Consider the following 22,675-nt stretch of genomic DNA (forward strand, 5'->3'; position numbering starts at 1 on the left):
TGGAGGCCAGAGGTTGATGTTGAGTGTTTTTTCTCAATGCATTTCAACTTATTTTTTTGAGACCTAAAACTCATTTATTTGGCTACACTAGCTAGTCAGCAAGCCCTAGGGACCCTCCTGTCTCTGCCTCTCCAGTGCTGGGATTAAAGGCATGTGCCACTGAACCCAGCTTTTATGTGGGTTCTGGGAATATGAACGCAGGTCCTTATGCTTGCTCAGCAAACACTCTACTGCCTGAGCCACCTTGCCAGATCTGTAAACTGATGTTTTGATGCATCTAAAATTCAAACCAGTAGCTGGGTGTGTGTGAGATAGAGGGGCAAGTGTGAGGGGAACCTTGAAAGTCTCCCATCTTCTCAACAACCTCATTGACATGCTAGTTGTTTGAATTGAGATGGAAAAATTCTCAGCAACAACTCTGTGATAGGAAGTCTGTGGCATACAGCCCTTTCTATGTTTCTGTCTGTGCTATTCAGAGCTGTAGACCTCTGATGTTGTGTTTTTCCGTTCTGGGAGTTATCCTTCTGTTATGACATGGAGATCCAGTGGAATAGATGTGTGTTAGAGGCATTTCTGAGCAGTGTCCAGGAGGCCTCAGCTCTGTGGCCATTGAGCCTTTATTTGCTAAGACGATGAAGAAGAAATAGAGGCATTTGTGGGAAGCAGCATTCAGGAGTAGACTAGAGAAGTATGTATTTCCAGGAACACTCAAAGAATGTAGGGTCATTGTTACTTATTCTACTTCTGGAACCATTTCAGCATCTTTTATGTGTATGTGGCATGCATGCATGTGTGTATGCAGATTATATGTGTGTGGGTGAACGTGTGTATGTGGTTCAGAGGTCGACCTCTGGTGTTCTTATCTATCACCCTCCACTTTACGTTTTGAGACAGGGTCTTTAACTGTACCTGGAACTCACTGATTTGGCTAGACAAATTAGACAGCAGGCCCTGGGGAGTCTCTTATCTCTGCCTGCCAGTACTGGGATTATAGGTACATGTCACTGTTCCCAGCATTTTACATGCTTGTTGAAATCTGAACTCAGGTCTTCATGCTTTCATGTCAAGCACTTTACCTACAAAGTCACCTCTGCAAGTCCTATTTCAGCATTTTAACATCAGGTACTGTGTTGCTAGTGTGACTGGTTGATAGTAGCCTTCCCTGAATAAGTTCAATTACTAATGAGGAAAGATGCTGGATTTGAAGTTGGAGACTTGTGGCTAATTCCTCAGCCCCTGACCATTAATTACGGAAGATGGGCAATCACTTAAGCTTTAAATCTCCGTTTCTCACTGTGGAAATATGACTAATAATTGCTCTATATAATTTACCGCTAGAAGGATAACACACATCAGAATGTTTTACTAAACCAGGTAATGTTTTCTTATTGATATTTTAGCATCATTGATGAACTGTGTTGTTTAGTGATCATTTCTAATATGGAAGCCTTTAAAGTTATTTACCCAGACACCAATTATTATTATTATTATTTTGTTGGTCTTGATTTTTAAAAAATATTTTATCTATTTATTTAATGGAGATGGGGAGTGAGAGAGCGAGAGGAACAGGCAGAGAGAAAGAGAGAATGGGCACTCCAGGGCCTCCAGCCACTGCAAATGAACTCCAGACACATGTGCCTGCTTGTGCATTTGGCTTATGTGGGTCCTGGGGAATCAAACCGAGATCCTTAGGCTTCGCAGGCAAACACCTTAACCACTAAGCTATTTCTTTAGCTCCTTGATTTTTTTTTTTTTGACTTCTTAATTTTTTTTTTTAATTTTTATTTGAGAGCGACAGACACAGAGAGAAAGACAGATAGAGGGAGAGAGAGAGAATGGGCGCGCCAGGGCTTCCAGCCACTGCAAACGAACTCCAGACGCGTGCGCCCCCTTGTGCATCTGGCTAACGTGGGACCTGGGGAACCGAGCCTCGAACCGGGGTCCTTAGGCTTCACAGGCAAGCGCTTAACCGCTAAGCCATCTCTCCAGCCCTTTTTTTTTGACTTTTTGAGGTAAGATCTCACTCTAGCCCAGGCTGGGATTAAAGGTGTGCACCCCTATGCCTGGCTAGTCTTGAGTTTTGCATATTGCTCTTGCTCTCTTGTGTACAGGGGGCTCGGGAATCCTATGCTTGAACTTTGTTAGACCTGCCAGCAAGATAAAGACAGATAAAGTCTGAACAAGGGCAAGAGGGGCTGTCTGATAAGTAAGGCCACCACAGTCAGGGCACAGCTCTTGTTCTGCTTACACAGTTCACCCAGGGCTCTTTCAAGTCTTTGTTGCTAACTTCTTGCTTTCTGCCTGTGTGCTAGGTATGTGGATAATAGAATTCTAGATGTGGAATGATTTATGTGGCTACTTAAAGTGTATGCCACTACTATGCAAGAGCAAGTTTTTAGGAAGGGTGACAGAGAAAATATACCACTCATTTCCTCATCAGCTCAGGAATTTATTAATGATGCATGGAAGTCAATTTCCTAGAGACTTTGAAATGAATAGGGTACACAGGCTAGAAATTTGTGTATACTGTTTTAACTCGAATTTATCAATACCTAAGGAATCTCAAAAGAGGTAACATAATTACTTCAAAGCACACAGGTAGTTTGAGAGGCAGAAAGCTAAAAGGTCACTCACAAGAGAAAGTGGAAGAGAAAAATGTCTATTCCATCGATTGGTCTATGTGACCATAGCAAGAGTTTCAGTTTCCACACCAAACAGAAGAAGTATCACATGGAATGTTTTTGAGGTCGGCCACCGTGTATTTTGTTGGTGTGAATTTATTCTTTGGAATATTCTATCAGACCTTGATCCCTACTCACGTATCTATCTGGTTGAGCCTGAACAGTTCCGAGCACGCTGTAGTACCAGTAGTGGTCTGAAGATGGCAGCATTGTGCGAGCTATTCACTTTTCTGTGGTCCACAGCTCTGTTTGGGTTTCTGATTGTCACTCAGGCTTTCTTCTGCTTAATGACTGTGTATATGTAAATGACTCTGCTTTTCTTCTACAGAAGAGGTCCCATCTATCATTCCTGTTTTGGTTTTCAACTAATGATTACATGTAATTATATTCAAATAAAATATTTACAAATAATTACATATTATTAGTGGCATGTAAAACTTGGAATTCATGAACATCAGTGTTGATGAAAGGTACCCTTCAATTTGGGAGGTGTTAGCCTGGGTATTATTATTTGTTTCTGCTTAAAAGACATTAGCGACTAAGAATCAGCAATTCTCTTTTGCAGGTGTTTTTACAAGGCTTAGGAGTTGTTTTTTTTTTTTTTTTTACCCACTTCTTGTTTATTTTTTGATAATAGGTAGTATATTTGTTTGGAAAATCTCCAGGGAATGTATTATAGATTCACATCTGGAGAGTTCTATGAGGCAAATAAATTATATTTTCCTAAATTTTCCAGTAGCAATTAGGTATCCATGACCTCTAAAGAGTCCCCACGGGGTCATCCAGTTCAACTCTCAGCCAGCTTTACATATTAAACCAGACAATGGGAGAGAAATGTGGCTGCTCCCTCCCCTCAATTAGTGGTCTGATTGAGGTCTTCGTCAGTATTGAAAACAGAAAGACAAGTGTCACAAGCGAACCCTTAGTTCAAATTTTGCCAACACTTGAGTTTCAGGTGCAATTTACCATTTCTCATTATCCGTCAGCCACACACAGAGCTGCAAATGGAAAACTACCTCAGAGCCAAAGGTCTTATTCTCTCAGGACAGTGGCCTGCAGAGACTGCATTTAGGGACTTTCTTTGGTTGATGAATGCAGGGAGCCAAAGGGACCGACAGACAGGGAAGGAGCAGATGGAGCTGTGGAAGGTCAAAGTTTCTGGAAGGACTCCCAGATGAGGTAAGGGGCCAGAGAGCATGTGAATCACAGGCGCTTCTTCCCACTGGGGCTGCCCTGATTCTAGAAGCACTTTGAACTAGAGGCACATTGGAAAGTCCATTGTGCAGTGACGGGTTATAGTTAGTCAAACAGATGCTGTCCTTTGAATTCCTGCTGTTGAGTGGCATGAGTGACCACATCCATGCGCAGACGGGTGAAGTTCTCAGCCTGGTTAGATTTGGATCAGAGCTGTGATGGTGCACTACTGCATTATGTATGTGGTGATGTAGCATAAGAAAGATTAAAAATGTTCTTAATAACTAACCTACATGCTCCTGCAGCTGGCTCCATATGTTGTGTGTTGGATGTTTTTGAATATAGCAGCACATTTTCCACAACTCCTCCATATTCAATGTTAAGGTTCCCAAGGATGTCACATCATGAGCCATAAATGCAAGATAAAATAGAGAATCCAGCTAAAGGCACACTAAGAAGACACCATGAGATTCAAGTTTTCTCTATTTTAGACTTTTATTTTCCCATTTTTGGCTATAAAGGAAAATTGTGTATTTATTATTAGTATTCTTTTTAATCTAATAGCCTTGAATTGTGACAGATGTGTTGAATTCTTTAAAATACTGAGCATTAGATCTCATGAATGTCACCGTGTAGAGACTGGTGTGGGTAAATCATTTCATCATCCTATAATTGAGTTTTCTTTTGGTAAAATAGAAGGACTGAGCTTCCAGGTGTCTTTCATGCTATTTATTTATTTGCATATGTATGTATGGGAGTTTGGGGGTGTGCCAAGGCCACCTTGCTTGTTACACTTTTTTTAAGGTTTTCTTTTTATTAAGTTTTTTTTGTTTGTTTTTATTTATTTATTTGAGAGCGACAGACAGTGAAAGAAAAAGGGAGAGAGAGAGAGAGAGAGAGCAGGTGCACCAGGGCCTCCAGCCACTGTAAATGAACTCTACATGAGTGCACCACTTTGTGCATCTGGCTTATGTGGGTTCTGGTGAATGGATCCTCAAACCGGGGTCCTTAGACTTCACAGACAAGCACTTAACCACTAAGCCATCTCTCCAGCCCTTGTCACACATTTTGCATCTGGTTCACATGGGCAGTTTTGGAATTGAACCTGGGCTGGCAGGCTTTGCAAGCAAGAGCATTTAGCCATCAGAAACTTGTTCCCTCTCCCACAGGCAGCTGTTGTAATTAATTGATTTTGGGGGCGGGGGTTCGAGGTAGGGTTTCACTCTAGCCCAGGCTGACCTGGAATTCACTATGTAGTCTCTGGGTGGCCTCGAGCTCATGGTGATTCTCCTACCACTGCCTCCCAAGTGCTGGGATTAAAGGCGTGTGCCACCATACCCGGCTATTAATTGATTTTTTTGAGTCAGGACCTCACTATGTAACCCAGGCCTAGCTTAAACTTGTAGTCCTGCTTCAGTTATCTAGTATTGGGATTACTAGTTTGTGTCACCATGCCTTGTTCACTGAGATCTTTTCAAAGCTGTATCAGAATTTATGACTTCCCGCTGTCCTTGGAAATGCAAATTGATTCTGGCTTCAGGGCCTTTGCACGTGAGAGTCCCTCTTGAGAACACTGTTTGCAAAATCTTCACACAGCTGTCAGTGTCATTTCTGAATCTAAAGTTGCTTTTAAAGAAGATTGCTACTAAAATACCCCCATTCACAGAGGACTTCCCTCACCACCCTGTCATGTTTTTGCTTAATATCTGACACATTACATTGTTTTATTACCTGTAGAGCATATTCTACCTGAACTTGTCCTGTTCATTGATTGATTGATTGATTTTTTTTTTCCCCCTCTGGTTCCCTGCTTCATCTCAGCAGCATGAGCCTTGATAGGATCAGGGACTTGTTGGCTTGTTCATTACATATCTTTAGCACATATAGCAGAACTTGGCAGAAAACAGTTGCTTAAGAAGGATGTGTAGAATAGATGGATAGACTTACAATCAGGAAACGAGTAGCCCAGAGACGATGGTGCTACAAAGTCACAGTAGGGCCCAGAACTCAGGTTCCCTGATGAATACATCCTTCAGATCTTACACACACACACACACACACACACACACACACACACACACAAGACTAATGTGATTTATTAATTGACTCATTTATTTATTTACCAAATATTTGCTGAACTCTTAGAGTGTTTTCAGAACTCTTACAGTGCTTTGGGTATTAGAACTCAACTAGGGATGGTATTGTTTGCCTGGGAACATTTAGCAATGCTTGAAGATATTTTGGTTGTTAACATGGAGGTGAGGGTGTTGGGGAGATGGCTTGGTAGGCAGCTGCTTGCTGTGCAAACGTGATGATCTGAGTTCAGATCCTCGTACACATGTAAAAATCAGATGTGTAGCGCATGCCTGTAACACCAGGATTTGTGAGGCAGGTGGATCCCCAGGGCTCACTGGGTACTCAGCCCAGCTAAATCAGTGTGCTCCAGGCTCAGTGAGAGAACCTGTCTTGAAAATAAGGTGGAGAGTAACTATGGAAGATAACCGACATCAACCTGTGGCTTCCACATGCACGTGCAATATGGGCATGTGCACCCTTCTCATGCACATGTGCCCATTTAATGTAAACACATGTACACATATGCATGCACACAGCCCCCACACATAAAAGTGAAAAAAAGAAACCCACCTGAGGTGGGCGATGTTAATGGCACCTAGTACATGTCAGGCAAGGATGAGGCTAAACATCTCTATATAGGATAACTTCCCCAAACAGAGAATTATACATTCCAAAGTGCCCACAGTGCTCAGGTTGGGAAGCCTTGCTTTGAAAACATAGAGATACCTGCTTCCATACAGTTCATAGTCTGGTGTGTGGGGACAGATGATTGAACAATTTCCATCGTGCATAAAGGAAACGCTGACAATATCAAATGTGGTGTGCTGGAAAGTAAAGAGAGCATGCCCCAGAGTGAGGAGCTGTGTTCATGGGTGCCATGAGCTGTGGTGTCCACAGCATGGACTGGAATGTTGGAAATAAATCTGGAAAGGAGATTTTGCCTCTGCAAGGTAAGCTTAATGATGTGGAAATGACCAGTCCTTTGGGTCCAGCTCAATCCTGCAGTGAATGGGACTGTCAGCTTCAGAGGTCACCCCATATTAAAAAGCAAATAAAACCCTCTGGAGCCAGGGACATCTTAACCCCCAGATAAAAATACAACAAACTTTCATGTGCTAGCAATCACGATTAGTTTGTGCACCTTTTCAGGATGTTGAAAGTCTCCTTGTTCTCAACACCGGCCCTATCATCACAACGCAGTGTTTAATTTCACTCCACTTCTGTTGCTCATGGCCAGATTCTCATTCTTCTCTCAGAGTAAACAGTGATTTTAGCCCCACTCGACAGCAGCATGAGTTTTATTGGTTGTGCGGATATCTCGCTCAGTTAATTTCTTGAACCTAACTGAGGCAATGGCAGATTTTAGTATCAAGGGGGAATTGTAATAGCAGATGCTGATCAAGCTAGGGCCAATGAAGACATTATATACACATCTACACATATAAATCCACTTGTGCACATTCATATGCATGTGTAAATACACATTAATATTTTACTAAAGACATCCTCAAATTATGGCTTTGAAAGTTTGGTAGGTACATACTTGGTTTCTTGGTTTTTCTTTTGTTTCTTTGCCAAGTACTGGCACCTGGTATGTGCTCAACAAATGTCTTCTGAGTGAATAACCAAATTTCAGAGGTCAGTTGGAGATGACTAGGTTCCAGTTTATTTTTCTAAACTTGTTCGGATTTACTTATGTCGCTGACACACAAGTTGGTAAGTACGAATAGCATATTCTTTTTTTTTTTTTTTTTTTTTTTGGTTTTTTGAGGGAGGGTCTCACTTTGGCTCAGGCTGACCTGGGATTCACTATGTAGTCTCAGGGTGGCCTCAGTCTCACAGCGATCCTCCTACCTCTACCTTCCGCATGCTGGGATTAATGGTGTGCCCCACCACGCCCGGCTCAGAGTATTCTTATGGAATATCACTGACGTACTCCACTCCTTCATTCCTAAATCTGTTTTTTCATTTTTATGATTTTTTTTTATAGGGGCTACGACTTGGCCCATAAGGTTTCTGAATACGGGAAGCACAAGACTCCTCATGGCTAAAACTTTCCATATTCCTTAAACTTCAGGCAAGATAAGCAAACAAGAGAATGGGTTACAATACATGTTCTGATTTAGCTCTAAATTGATAATGCTGAATAGACTATACATAGTTCAACATTTTTTATTGGGTGCCATTTTATTCTGTGAAAGACCTGTTGACTAAGTAGTTCACCTGATGTGTGCCCCCCTTTTTCTTTTCAGTGCTATTTCTTCACAATTGAGTTTGGACTTTGTAAGCAGGAAGGTCAGCTGCGGGCATACGGAGCAGGACTACTTTCCTCCATTGGAGAGTTAAAGGTATGAAGCTGCGAATGAAAATATCCTTTCCCAGCAAACTGGATCAAGGTCATGGGAAATATTGATTTGTTTGTCTGAGCATTTCTACTCACAGTTACCCCATAAATATTTAACACGGAGGATTTGGCACCTCAGACATGGGTGCTGACCTAACTTTTTGCACTTCTGAAAATGGGTCAAACCTTTCTGGGTTTGTGGTGTGACTGGCATGGATGAGCAGGCATGTGCACAGATCAACAGGAGTGACAAATGCACGCGCAAATGCTGGGTAACAAATGGTTGGCCTAGATTTTGTGCTGAAAAGGGGGCAGTGCCAGCAGTGATCCCACTGATGGGAATCCACATGTGTGGGTAGCCCCGATTCTTTGGTTTTTGTCACATTCATGGCTACCACTGACTTCCCAGCTTGTCCAAAAAAGAGTTCAAGGTTAGTTCAGCGTCTTTGAAATTAATGTATGCTAAAATAATTGTGAATGTAAAGAGTTAAAAAAAGCCAAGCATATTTTCAAAGAGGCATGTATGTTTATAGAATGTTAATTCTTTGGTGCAAAATGATCATTTATTCAAAAATGGTGGAGCCAGAGGTATTCTGATAGCTTTAGTGTTTTGGTAATTTAAGAATCGTATATTATGGGGAAATAGTAAGTTTTGATCATATACAATATGGAAATGTTACTGAAAATAATTTACTCTTTCTTCAATTCTTCAGACTAAGGTCAGTATTATTGACTAGATTAGGGGTTTTATTATGAGCATTGATTATTGTGATTCACTACAATTAGGAAATAAATTGTTATTGGAACTTTGTGCTTGTTTATATTCTTGAAAGATGTGATTTCATTGTAGTTTGAGTCAGCTAGTATTATGACTCCACTAATAACTTATTCATCCCTTAAAAATTTGGTTGAGCACAATGTGGCATGCACTAGGCCCAACACTGTAGATGAAAAGATAAAAGGTAATGAAGAGGGCTGGAGAGATGGCTTAGCAGTTAAGTGCTTGCCTGTGAAGCTTAAGGACCCTGGTTAGAGGCTCGGTTCCCCAGGTCCCACGTTAGCCAGATGCACAAGGGGGCGCACGCGTCTGGAGTTCGTTTGCAGAGGCTGGAAGCCCTAGAGTGCCCATTCTCTCTCTCTCCCTCTATCTGTCTTTCTCTCTATGTCTGTCGCTCTCAAATAAATAAATAAAAAATGAACAAAAAAGAATTAAAAGCATGCGTCACCACGCCCGGCTTTATTAAAAAAAAGGTAATGAAGAAACTGAGGCTGAAGAAAATAGCAACTTTTGCCAGGCCAGGCGCATGCCTTTAATCCCAGCACTCAGGAGGCAAGGGTAGGAGGATTGCTGTGAGTTCGAGGCCACCCTGAGACTCCATACTGAACTCCAGTTCAGCCTGGGCTAGAGTGAGACCCTATCTCAAAAAACCAAAGGAAAAAAAAAAAAAGAAAATAAAATAGCAACTTTAACAAACTCTTAACTAGACCTTAGTATTTTTGGTGTTTTAGACATCTTAACCCACTTATCCTCATAACAGCCCAGTGACATAAATGGTGTTGTTGTTACAGGAGAGAAAACTGAGGTGTAGAAACTAAAGGACTTGCCTAAGTCACACAACCAATGTGTGAAGATCTATAGCCAAATCCAGGTAGTGTGGAGCCTGGGATAAAAGCCTTAGGCTATCTTGCCTGGGGTTCTTGCCATCCAGTAGCTGACATACAGTGTTAGGGATAAACAGCCGAATGGATTATAGTAAACATGTAGAAAGTGTGTCTGGAACGTCCTAGGCCATGCCTGAGAAGGCTTCCTGATGAGGATCCCATTGCCTTTGCTGGGTCTTTGAGGATGGGGAAGCTGGATTAGGAAAGGACAGTACCACCTGGGCTGCAATCACTTAAGAAATTATTTGAGGCTTGTTATGACTGGAATAGATGATAATGGTCAACATAACAAAAACCTGATGTAATGTGGAAAATTAAAAAAAAATTCTCAATGAAAAATATACTTGGTGTTAATTCAGAGCAGAGGCTAAAGCCTGTCGCAATAGCATGCTGTCATTACCCCACGAGACCATGTCCACTACAGAATGCTTCTGATCTCCCTGAAGGAAGTCACTCAGAAAATGATGTAGCTCCTGAGCTGCATCTATTTACATTCTACTCAGACAGTTTATAAATTATACCAGAAGCAAAGAAACAAATCTCTCCCACGGCCCCCAACTTTCGACAGGGCCTCCTGGTCTGTTTAATGAGGCATGAGCAGGCAGTACTGGGGTGAATCTGTTGTTTTTGCTCCTGTTGGTGTGGACAGAATTGTCTAGAAATGGAAATAGGCCAGAAATATGCACACTGAAGGGCATTGTCCTCCGCACATCTTTATGTTCTGGTCCATCACCTCTAGTCATTAGCATTCTTCTATTTGCAAATCTCAACACTCCAGCATCCTTATGACTGCTACTTCAAACCATTTTTACTATTCAGATGCTGTTTTTGAAAGAAATACCTGCTGACTGTTCACAGAGATTATAGAACATGAGAAGCCTTCCTTAGGCCCTTTTTGCCTTGCCCCTGTAAGTGTCTAAACATCTCTTCTTAATACTGTTTTTTTTTTTTTTTTTAAGGTAGGGTCTCCCTCTAGCCCAGGCTTACCTGGAATTCACTATGTAATCTTAGACTGGCCTCAAACAGCAATCCAATCCTTTTACCTCTGCCTCAAGCCATTAGGCTTTGCAGGCAAGTGCCATAACCACTGAGCAATCGCTCCAGTTCTCCTACCACTTTTTTTAAACATAGTTTTTTAAAAATATTTTTATTTCTGTATTTATTTGACAGAGAACGAGGGGTGGAAAGAAAGGGAATGGGCACACCAGGGCCTCCAGCCACTGTAAATGAACTCCAGACGTGTATGTTCCCTTGTGTGTCTGGTGAACATGGGTCCTGGGGAGTTGAACCTGGGTCCTTTGGCTTTGCAGGCAAACACCTTAACCGCTAAGCCATTCCTCCATCCCCTACCCCTTTTTTTTTATGTGAGGAAAGAAATGATGCTCCTGGGTCCAATATAGGGATTATTTGATTAATTATATTATCATCATTCCTATCAAATATCCTTACAGTTTTGAATGAAGTTATTTCTTACAGTAAAATATTTTATGCTGTTCTAACTGCAGCTGAAATGTGGGTCCCTAAGTTGCTGGAAGCTTTGGTATAGCCTTTACAACTTTTACATAAATATCCACAAGTCACCTTTACTCCTGGAATAGAAGAACACTTCTGAGATTTATGTTGTAATTTTTCTAAGGGCATAAATGTTATTCTTCAGAACTGGCCAAGTACTTCCAAGTGGTATATCTATAGTTTGGCGGAGATCTTTCAGTTTTTCTTATTCTTAACAATGTTTATTTGTACACTTGGAGATAGAAATAAGATAAATACGAAGAAGCTTATGAGAGCTGACATAAATCTGATAACCATGAAGAGCATCCCTGCTCCGCACCTGGTTTGCTCTTGTGTTCCAGTGATCTGTTCTGAGGCATGCTGGCAGACAATCCGAGATCGAGTTAGGATGGGACTCGTCTGTACCTCCCACCACTGCAGAGAGCAGTTAACTGCCAGCTAAGCTACCCAGAAAAATGACTTTGAAAAACAGATTGAAGACAGGACAATTGATTGCCATTTCCCACAGTCTAGCATGTGTCTTTCATTTCACACCTTGTATTTCTATCCTAGAATTGATTTAATAAGTGTGACATTTTTTTCATTGATTATTTTCTTGATTGTTCATTCAGTTTGTTCAACAAGCACAAAATGGATGGCCCAAATTTTAAGGAACAGGGAGTTTAGTAAGATAGTCCTAAGAAAGGGATTGTTACGGGTTTCTGTTCTCTTCAGTTCTCTTATAGACAATGAAGTTTGTTCACCATAGGTGGTACCTTAATTACTTCCCCACATCACTGATAAAATGCTTGGCTAAAGTTACATAAAGGAGGGAATTTCTTTTTTTCCAGCTCGTGGTTTAAGTGGAAACGGTACTTCATGGCTGGGAAGGTGTTAGGTGCCAGGAATGGCTGGTGGCTATGGTGGAGGGAGATTGTGAAATGCCTTACTCACATTTCTCCAGACGACTAGGAAGCTGGGAATACTACTGGGATACAGTCTTCATGCCAGCAGCCAGTGGTTCACCTCCTCCATCTAGCTCCACTTGCTAAAGGTTCCACTCCCTTTCAAATCAGTGCCATTAGCTTGGGACCAAGTGTTGAAGTGTAAGAGCCCATGAGGGTGCATTTCCCATGCAAACCATAACAGGTGGTAAGGAAGGGGTTGCCAGCCAATGACTTGTGCATCTTTTCATATATGTATACACACACACATGTATATATATAATCATCTCAAAACAAAAGGCAATTTCTACTTCTTTGTGGGTAAATTCTGGTTCTTTATTTCATTCAGTCAAATACTGGATTTTTTTTTTTTAAATAAATGATCTTAGCATTTACCCCCATAGTAATTGCTGGAATAGTACATATAAGTCTATCTTTTTGTGTTTCAGGTTTAAGCAAATTTAATTACTTTTTAAGCTTTCATTTTAGGATGTCCTTTTATGGTGAGTTTATTGTTTTGCCTTTATATAGCTACTCGTTAGAATTCTCAGAACAGCTTTCTACTTATTATGATCATTTGTGCTTACTACCACTTCTAACAACTCTGGGAAGGTGGTCAATTACTGCCAGGCTGTGGTGAGCCTCCACAGGCCTTGCAGGTTCTCTGAGGTCATTAGGAAGGTTAGTGGTGCTGACAGAGTTGAGACTTTTGCTGCTTAGCTTTACACAGTTTAGCTGACACACTCCTCCCTTCCTCTTCCCCCTCCTTTCATGAAGTAATGGCAGAAAAAATACTGGGGGTAATGGCTTATATTGTCAAACTGACAGGACCTAGAACCACCTGTGAGGGATTATCTACTTTAGGTTAGCTTCTGGGCTTGTCTGTGAGGAACTATCTCGACTAGGTTAATTGAGGTGAGAAGACTCACCTGAACTGCAGGAGGCATCATTCCATGGGCTGGAGTCCTGGACTATATAAACAGGATAGAGAGCTGGAGAGACGGCTCAGCTGCTAAAGGTGTTTGCTTGCAAAGCTTGACAGCCCAGGTTTGATTCCCCAGTACCCACATAAAGCCATAAGCACAAAGTGGCACATATGTCTGGAGTTCATTTATAGTGGCATAAGGCTTTTACATGTCCATACTCTTATTTTCTCTCTCTGTCTCAAATAAATATAAAAACATCTTTTTTTTTTTTTTTTTTTTTTTTAAAAAAAGGAAATTGCTGGTTGAGCACTACTATTCATTGGTGTCTGCTTTCTCATGGTGGGCTAAATATGACCAACTCTGTTTCAAGTTCTAATCTCCATGCCTTTTCTTTTTTTGCTTTTTCTTTTTGTATTACTTTTTATGAGAAAGAGAGAGAAAGAGGGGGGGGGGAAGAATTGGCATGCAAGAGCCTCCAGCCATTTCAATCAAACTCCAGATATGTGTGACCTTGCATATTTGCATAACCTTGTGTGTCTGGCTTACATAGGATCTGTATAGTCAATCATGGGTCCTTAGGCTTCACAGGAAAATGCCTTAACTGATAAACCATCTCTCCAACCCATCTCCATGCCTTTTCTTCCATGATTGGCTATAACCTGGAACTGTAAGCTAAAATAAGCATTTTTTCCCTTAAATTGGTTTTTATTAGGTATTTTGTCCCAGCAATAGGAAGGTAACTAATACACTCTAATTGAGAGGGGTCTCCTTTTAAAAAAAGAGATTGTTTGGGGCTGGCTAGATGGCTCAGAAGTTAAGGCACTTGCCTGCAAAGCCTAATGACTTAGGTTCAACTCCCCAGTACTTACATAAAGCCAGATGCACAAAGTGGCATATTCATCTGGAGTTCATTTGTGGTGGATAGAGACCTTGATGTGCCTATATTCATATTTTCTCTTTCTCTTTCCCTCCTTGAAAATAACTAAATAATACATCTATTTTTAAAAGGGATTATTTGAAGAGGGAGGCTGCTCCTTTGCCCGTGTAGTTCATTCAAACTGATAAAGCCTAAGCATCACTGATAAAACATAAGTGTGATACATCCTTGTCTAATTTTTCTATAGAGATATTGATGCCTTGCTGTGCCTGGTTAGTAGGATGAGTATATAAGGGAGGCTCAAAAATAATCACCTACATGCATACGTAGTACATGTACAGATATTCAACCGCACCTATTTGTTATTGTTCTGATGTGGGAAAAGATGTGGTATGAGTGTAGGAGTGTTTGCAAAATCTTATTTTTGAATCTGGGACCTTAACTACCCATAAATCTGTCTTCACACTTGAGGTTTTTGCAAAATTTAACCAGTGCTAAGATAGAGAGTGAGAACCACAGGGCTTATGTCTAGAATAGTTGAGATAATAACTGTCTTTGCAGAAGGAATGCCTGACAGGAAGGAAGATGTCAGGTCGGTGAGCTGGGGTTGGCAGTACTGCAGACTGGGCCCAGGACTCCTCATAGCGGGGCCTAGGCGTTCCTCAGGTTCTTAACCCCTCAGGGAGGGGGGCTGCCCGCAGAGCGAAAGATGACTGACTACATATGCACATCAAGAATCCTCCCCGAAGGATGGAGCTAGCAATAATAACTGACAGATTGGCAATGATAAGTAAATACATTGAGCAGTCTCCATAGACAGGCATCTGCATGTACTTCCTCATTTTATTCAGACCAGAACCCTGGGTTAGAGATACCATTACTTTCCTCAATGTCAAATAGGAAGGATAGAACCAAATTTGAATCTCAACTCTTTTTCTTAAAGATCTGCACTTATTATCTTACAATATCTTTTTACAGTTGGGCTCTCAGAAACACTTGGTATTGGGAAAGGTATATATTTTAGTTAATTTTTAATAATTTCATATATATATATATATATATATATATATATATATATAAAATATACTGATCATATTCACTGCCATTACCTCTTCTTTCCCAACTCCTTTTGAACCCCTTCTTCTCAATAAGTTCCCCTTTTATTTTGTGTGATCTATTGAGTTTAATTAGGGTTGCTTATATGGCATGGGTGGGGGCCTGCCAGAGAATGGGGAAAGTTACCACTGGCCATAGCACTGAAGGAACTTGTTCCTCTTTCCTCAGCAACCATTAAGTACCACTTACTTGCTCCTCAAGCAATGTAGGACCTCATGATCCCTTCCTCTATCCAGGTCTTTTTATATTTTTTTCTTTTTTTTTTTGTTCCTTTTTATTTATTTATTTGAGAGTGACACAGAGAGAGAGGCACATAGAGAGACAGAGAGAGAATGGGCACGCCAGGGCTTCCAGCCTCTGCAAACGAACTCCAGACGCGTGCACCCCCTTGTGCATCTGGCTAATGTGGGACCTGGGGAACCGAGTCTCAAACCGGGGTCCTTAGGCTTCACAGGCAAGCGCTTAACCGCTAAGCCATCTCTCCAGCCCTCTTTTTATATTTTTTAAGGATGAAATAGAAAAGAAGCTGTAAGTTGTTCACTAGAACCAATTAATTAATACTGGGTACCTATGTGGGAAAGGTGGCAAGGTGGTCCCAGGTTCAGTGGGGAAGGATGCTTTGGTCTGTTTGCACTGGCAGAGAAGAGGGGTAGTGGTGGCATTGTTCTATACATTGACAAGTCCTGTGAAAATTGTGTTGCAAAAAGGTTCTTAAAATTCATGTATGTCAGGGGCTGGGGAAATGGCTCAATAGATAACAATATTTGCCACACAGACATGAGGGCCTGAGTTTAATCTCCAATACTCAAAAAAAAAAAAAAAAGTCAGGTGTGGCCATTCACACCTATAATCCTAGTCTTGTGGTGGGCAGAGACTGGAGAATCACTGGGGCTTGCTGGTCAACCAGTCTGACTGAAAAAATTGTAGTAGCACAGCAGGAAACTCTGTGTCAAGGAAACAACATGGAAGTGTGAGGACACCCAATATTCTCTTCTGGCCTCTATATGTATGCACATGAGGTATGTGCATTGTCATGTACATGTGCATATGCTATACATACACAAACACCACACCACACATATTATACACATACAGGCAAAAAAAAAAAATCATGTTTCTCTGTCTTGTGAGTTTATCAGAGAGCAAATAGCAATCTGTGGGGTTCTTCTCATTTGGGTGAAAGTTATTTCTCAGTTCTTGCCTTCACCAAAAAAAAAAAAAAAAAAAATCAGCTGAAGCCGGGCATGGTGGCACATGCCTTTAATCCCAGTACTTGGGAGGCAGGGGTAGGAGGATCACTGTGAATTCGAGGCCACCCTGAGACTACATAGTGAATTCCAGGTCAGCCTGGGCCAGAGTGAGACCCTACCTTGAAAAAAAAATTAGCTGAGAAACATAAACAGTTTAAGCAGAAGTTTATTTAGCAAACCAAAGCATGGAATACTCCAGAGAGTGACTGGAGCAGGAGGACCTGAGGGGACAACATGAAGGGGCGTGTTCTGCATTGCTTGAGAAGTTTTTATGAATATTTATTTCTCTCGCAAACCACATTACCTTTTAAGGTAATTCATGCCATAATCCTGTTGAAAAGCTCATAAAGGAAGGGGTGTCAAGTACCACAATGCAAATGATATTATAATGAACCCAGTGTCTTTTAAGGATGCATGCCCTTCATTAATGTACATATGTGACAATTGGGAAAGCTTCCTGGTGCCTCAGCTTCTTACATAGCAGTAGACTCTAACTTTAGCTCCAAGGGTATTCTGATCATCAAGAGAAATGGCTACCAAGGCACAGTTGGTTACTTCATATATATAACTCGGTCTCTACTCATTATGTCTAGTTAAACTGAGAACCTAGGTCTCTCACTTTCAGTCCTGTGCTGGTGTCTTTAGCACATGGGAAAACCAAAAATTGCCCTTATTGAGTATTTGGATAGAGGCAGGGCACTCTCAAGCATTCCCACATCTTTACAATGGCTTGAGCACAAGACTGGCAGCTGTGTTCTATTACCATTACCAAGCTTCTCTCTGCATGAAGTTGGATCAGTTCTTGAAGACATTAGATGTTTTATACCTCAGGAAAGATTCACCACAGAGTTCCTCAGGGATATCAAGTAACTTTGGATTAATATGTACAGAGAATCCTCTTTGAGCTTAGAAGAGAAGGCATATTAGCTGCTCCCCCAAAGTGAAGTGACTTTTGGAGAACAGTGATAGGAGTCAAGAAGACACTGTTGATTGGGCAATTGACGTTGGAATCAAGGGAGACATTGGTGTTATTGTATTCTTCTTGGAACACATGTTAATGTTCAGAAATGTAGATCTCATGGGTGGCATGGATATTTCTGGTAGTCATCACACAGAATGACAGATCAGAGTGCATCAGACCACTTGTAGAGTGAAAATGCCTTGATTATTAGCTTCATTTATGCATGACTGATCCTGAAACTCTGGCCCTTATTATTTTCCAAGCTAATTCATGGGTTCTATTAGTATCCTCATTTTTACTAATAGACAAGGAATAATATTGGTCCTGTACTCTATGGATACAGAAGGCTCTGGTGACCAGTATATCACATGCAATATACTTCTGAGAATAAACTTCGTTTTCAGCACTTAACAGCAAACTTTGTGCTTGATCTGGTGGGATACATCTATAATCTTAAGAAGTTGAAGCAGGAGGACAGTGAGTTTGAAGCAAGCCTGGACTCTAAGAAACCCAAAAATAAAAAACCAGCCAAATGACTTCCAATTTTTCATCTAAATATTATATCAAGCATGCATGCACCATCTATGTTGCCTAGCATTTTCCCTCAAACAATATGCTGTGAATCCAGTGATGTTGAATTTTTCTTGAAATCTGAGGTGGGGCAGTCTCTGGGCCTTTTCTTGATCTGTTCTACTCCTCAATCCTTGTTAAAATGACTGAATGTGAACACCTGAATAGTTAGTAATCACACAATGAAGTTTTCAGAACTTGTGCCGATTTCAGCTCTGCCATTGCATGCATATGTTCTGCAAGCTTCCTACATGCACCAGGACTGCTAAGAGAGTTAATGTCCTCTAGAGGCAGTGGAGGCCCAAGATGTTGAGCTTCATTTTTTTTTGTGCTTGTGCTTGGCCCATCGAACAGTCTTTGGCTCAGCAGGAATGTCCCTGGGGGAGCATATCTTAAATGTTCTTGTAGCCTGTGCTCTTCCCACTCTGTCTGTCCTCCGATGTAGAGAAGAGAGTGCAGAAAGACTGGGGACAATGAGTCTGCCAGGGTCTCTCCTTCAGTGTACACTGATGGATGAATAGGCAAACTGGGCAGCATATAACAGTTGAATGCAATTATACTGTGTGGCTGCACAGAAAGCAACTTCAAATTCCAAGAACCACGGTAAACCAACAAGGAAGACAGTTCTTTGCAGAGGAACAACAGCTCTCAGCAAAAGATTGTTGTTTTTCAAAACTGTGAAGATTTTTTTTTTTTGAGATAGGTTCTGACTCTAGTCCAGGCTGACCTGGAATTCACTATGTAGTCTCAGGGTGGCCTTGAACACAGCGATCCACCTACCTCTGCCTCCTGAGTGCTGGGATTAAAGGTGTGTGCCATCATGCCCAGTTCTGTGAAGATGTGTTTAAATTATGGGCAGAGTTATTGGTCATGAGGAACCCATGTCACCAGATGTTCGCCATGCTGCACTGGATCCAGCACAAGTGCATTTGGAGGTGTGATAACCTTCTGGCTCATAATGAAGTCACTCTCCAGCCAAAAAATGAGTTCACTGTAAGAGGTCCACTGTATTCCATGATTCATATATGCATTGATCTTGACAATGGTAGTTTGTGCAAAAACAAATCAGGTGCAGGGGAGAGCCTCATGCCCCTTTCCCTTGCATGTCAATCCTGGTTCTCAATCGCATTCTCAACATAAGGAACCACAGACTTCTTCATAAAGGGCTGAAAACAATAGTGTGTATTTGGAAATTGTCGGGGGAGTACACCAAGAATACAGATGAGGGGGTAGGGGTTGGTTTAGAATTTTTTGGCAATTCTCAATTTAGATTTATAAGACAGGAGTCAGAAAAGTGTTTTGGGTGGGCTCAAGAGGAAGTGCTAAACTATCAGGCCCAAATGTCTCACTCAGGGTGGAGGAAGTGGAGGCTCTGGGAGGCAAAGTGACCTGCCAAAGTTATCCAGTTAGACACAGCACCACCTGGACTGCCCTCTGTCTCCTAACGTTCAGTTAAGACAGTTTCTCTGGCCTCTTTTCTCATAAATTCAGGACAGACTCTAGAGGAGTATTTCTCTATATGTACTTCATAATTGCTTATGTCAGAGCCAGTTTGGACACCCTTACAATTTATATTTCTGGGTTTCATCCAGATTTACCAAATAAGACTGAGGCAGGGACATCTGCATTTTCATATGCCCCTCAATGATTCTCATGTATATCATCTTCCAGAAGCATCTATTTAGGGCCTAGACATAGTCAGGTGGGGACTGGGAAGATAGCTCACTGTATACGAGCACTTGCTGCACAAGCATGAGTACCCATATTCTATCCTCAGCATCCAGGTACAAAAAGCTGGGCATGGCTACCCAGAACTGTCACCCCAGTGTTGAGGAGGGTAGAGATAAGAGGCTTCCTGGCCAGCCATCTAACTGAAAAGTGGTGGTGTTCAGTGAGAGGCTTTGTCACAGGGAAATAAGGCAAAGCTTGATAGAGGACATCGGACCCCCTTATTTGGCCTCAGCACGTGTGCGTCTGCACAAACGCATCATTTGCCACATACCCCCTCCCACACACTACATATACATACCTAACAAAAAAATTGTCAAGAACAAGAAATAGGGCTGTGGCATAGGGCTAGAAATGAGCACTAACTTTTAACCTCATGGAATCTATCTTGAGGACACACCATTCATGGTTTCTTGCTGTTCTTAGTGGCAGTCATGTGGTGAGTTGAATGGAGCTAATGATGGCTCAAAGAGTAATCAGGCTCTCCTATTTTCCTAATACCTGCTCTGGGCATAAGTATAACTATTAATATTGGTCTCCCACCCCACTGGCAGTATTTATCTCTGTATATTGCTGTGTTGTACTTGGCAGAACATAATGAATACTTTGCAGGCATGCCTACAAGTACAGGGCTACTCCAGTTTGCTGTTGGTACACAGTACCTGGCCTCAAAATGTCTCACAATGAGTCCACAAATAGTTCAGTGAGAGTCCCAATTACCTTTCCACACAGATAATTATTACTTCTGCCATTTAAGTGAAATTCCAGTACATTGCTTATAGCAATAAGTTTAGGAGTATATTTGTGCTATACCTGCTTCTGTACATGGCATAGATTTAAAATTCCATTTGTGAAACATTCTTCAGCAGGAATTCGACTGATAATAAATAAAATGATAACATTATTTCACCTCCCCCAACACCTAAGAGGCTTCCAAAAGTAAAACAAACAAAACTTGTCTCTAATACCCAATTTACCCTGCCCACAGGGGAGGTCTGTTTTTCATGGAAGACTAGTAATGGAGCAATTCTGTGGATTATTCAGCAGCTGAATGTGTTGTAGAATTGTGATGTCATGGCACGTTGGTGGTCTCCGCGTGGAGTTTCACAGGGTTTATGGTGTGTTTTGCAGCATTCTCTTTCTGACAAGGCATGTGTGAAAGCCTTTGACCCAAAGACGACCTGCTTACAGGAATGTCTTATCACCACCTTCCAGGATGCCTACTTTGTTTCAGAAAGTTTTGAAGAAGCCAAGGAAAAGATGAGGTAAACTTGCTTTTCTTTCACTTATAAAAAATAACATTTTATCTTTTGGCAGATTCATCTGTTTATGACCTACCTGTCTACCTACCTACCAATGTATCAATCACCTATCTCTTATATTAATGAGACTAAGTCATATATCCTTCTATTTCTGTTTATTCTGCAGGGATTTTGCAAAGTCAATTACCCGTCCCTTCTCAGTATATTTCAATCCCTACACACAGAGTATTGAAATTCTGAAAGACACCAGAAGTATTGAAAATGTGGTGCAAGACCTGCGCAGTGATTTGAACACCGTGTGTGATGCCTTAAACAAAATGAACCAATATCTGGGGATTTGATGCCTGGAACCAGTGTTATTGCCAGCAAAGTCTTTTGGGGGCTTAGCAACATTTCAGTCAATGTTACCTAACACCAATAAGTTTCTGTAGCATGGCTTGCCTAGAAAGCATGTGATTTGTTTATGTATACCTACATGTAACTTACTGTGTTAATATGTGGAACACACTGAGAACTCAATGTCAGATAACCGTTCAGTATTTGAAAGATTGTAAGTAGGTTAAATGTCTTAAGTAGATTTGACATTTCTACTTAGTGGACAAACCACATCATTATCAAACTATATCTTACCCAACCCGTGTCTTTGCAATTTGTAACAAGTTGTCTTCTTACCAGTCTAGTTTGTGACCTTTCCTTCCTTGGCTCTGAGCCTTTCCTCTGTATTCATTAGATCAAATGAGAATAGCAGTGAAGTGATCTCTGTTTTCAGTAGTGTCAGTGCTTTCACCATATGATTTGAAATAAATCCAGTTCTGTTGGAAATGTCTCATAACACAATACCAAAAGATTCAGTTTTCTACTTCAAAAATTGTTGAGGTAACACAGTAGTTGGAATGACTTTAGGCTGTGTATTTAAACAGTGTAATAAAAGAGAACTTTTGACAAATACAATATATAAGTTGCACTGACCTTGTAGAAACAGAGTTGTGGCAAGCTTGCTGAAGTATTTTGGAAGGCAATTCTCCCAGAAAAAATATTATAAAACATTAAACAGTAGGGGGAAAGCATCTTGGGACTATGGATTTAATGCTACAATAAAGTGAATTATTACCTGAGGTATTTGACTCATGTTTTTGGTTGAAGGACAAAAAACATCTTGGGAATATAAGAGATCATCTTTGACTCCAAAGATGTAGAAATTGAGTCACAGAGGAGCTAGAGGATTTGCTGAAGGCATTCAGGTAGTACAGTGAGCTGAGGGCTAGTATTAATAGTTTATTGCATTCTCACTTTATATTGACAATTCAACCTGGTATATGTATGTATAGTAAGAGAAGAGAAATTGATGCCTATCAAAACTAATGTTTATCTAAACAGAGGTTAACTTGCAATTAAGAGTCACCAATCATACATATATTGTTTTGCTCCATAGCCCTAAACTGGACCAGACCTGTGGGGGTTGTCTACTTTCTCAGTGTTTGGGAAATTTTGGGTAAAAAACTGTGAAATGCTATAAGTTTCTTGCAGTCTTTGCCATGACAGATAAAATCAAGTGGCTCAGTAAACTAATGAAACTGCTGAGTGAAGCAATTA

The 22,675-nt window shown here is 41.0% G+C and overlaps 1 protein-coding gene across 1 annotated transcript in view; it reads left to right on the forward strand.

Annotated features, from left to right (window-relative positions):
* Positions 1-21,762, forward strand: part of Tph2 (tryptophan hydroxylase 2) — a 132,410-nt gene extending 110,648 nt beyond the window's left edge. The window contains exons 10-12 of the mRNA XM_004650111.2: positions 8,204-8,299; positions 20,952-21,085; positions 21,249-21,762. Coding sequence (XP_004650168.1) covers positions 8,204-8,299; positions 20,952-21,085; positions 21,249-21,423 — 405 coding nt within the window. The 3' untranslated portion in view covers positions 21,424-21,762. The remainder of the gene's footprint in view (positions 1-8,203; positions 8,300-20,951; positions 21,086-21,248) is intronic.
* The last annotated feature ends 913 nt before the right edge of the window (positions 21,763-22,675 follow it).

This window comes from Jaculus jaculus, chromosome 6 (genome assembly GCF_020740685.1).
Source record: "Jaculus jaculus isolate mJacJac1 chromosome 6, mJacJac1.mat.Y.cur, whole genome shotgun sequence".
NCBI lineage: Eukaryota > Metazoa > Chordata > Mammalia > Rodentia > Dipodidae > Jaculus > Jaculus jaculus.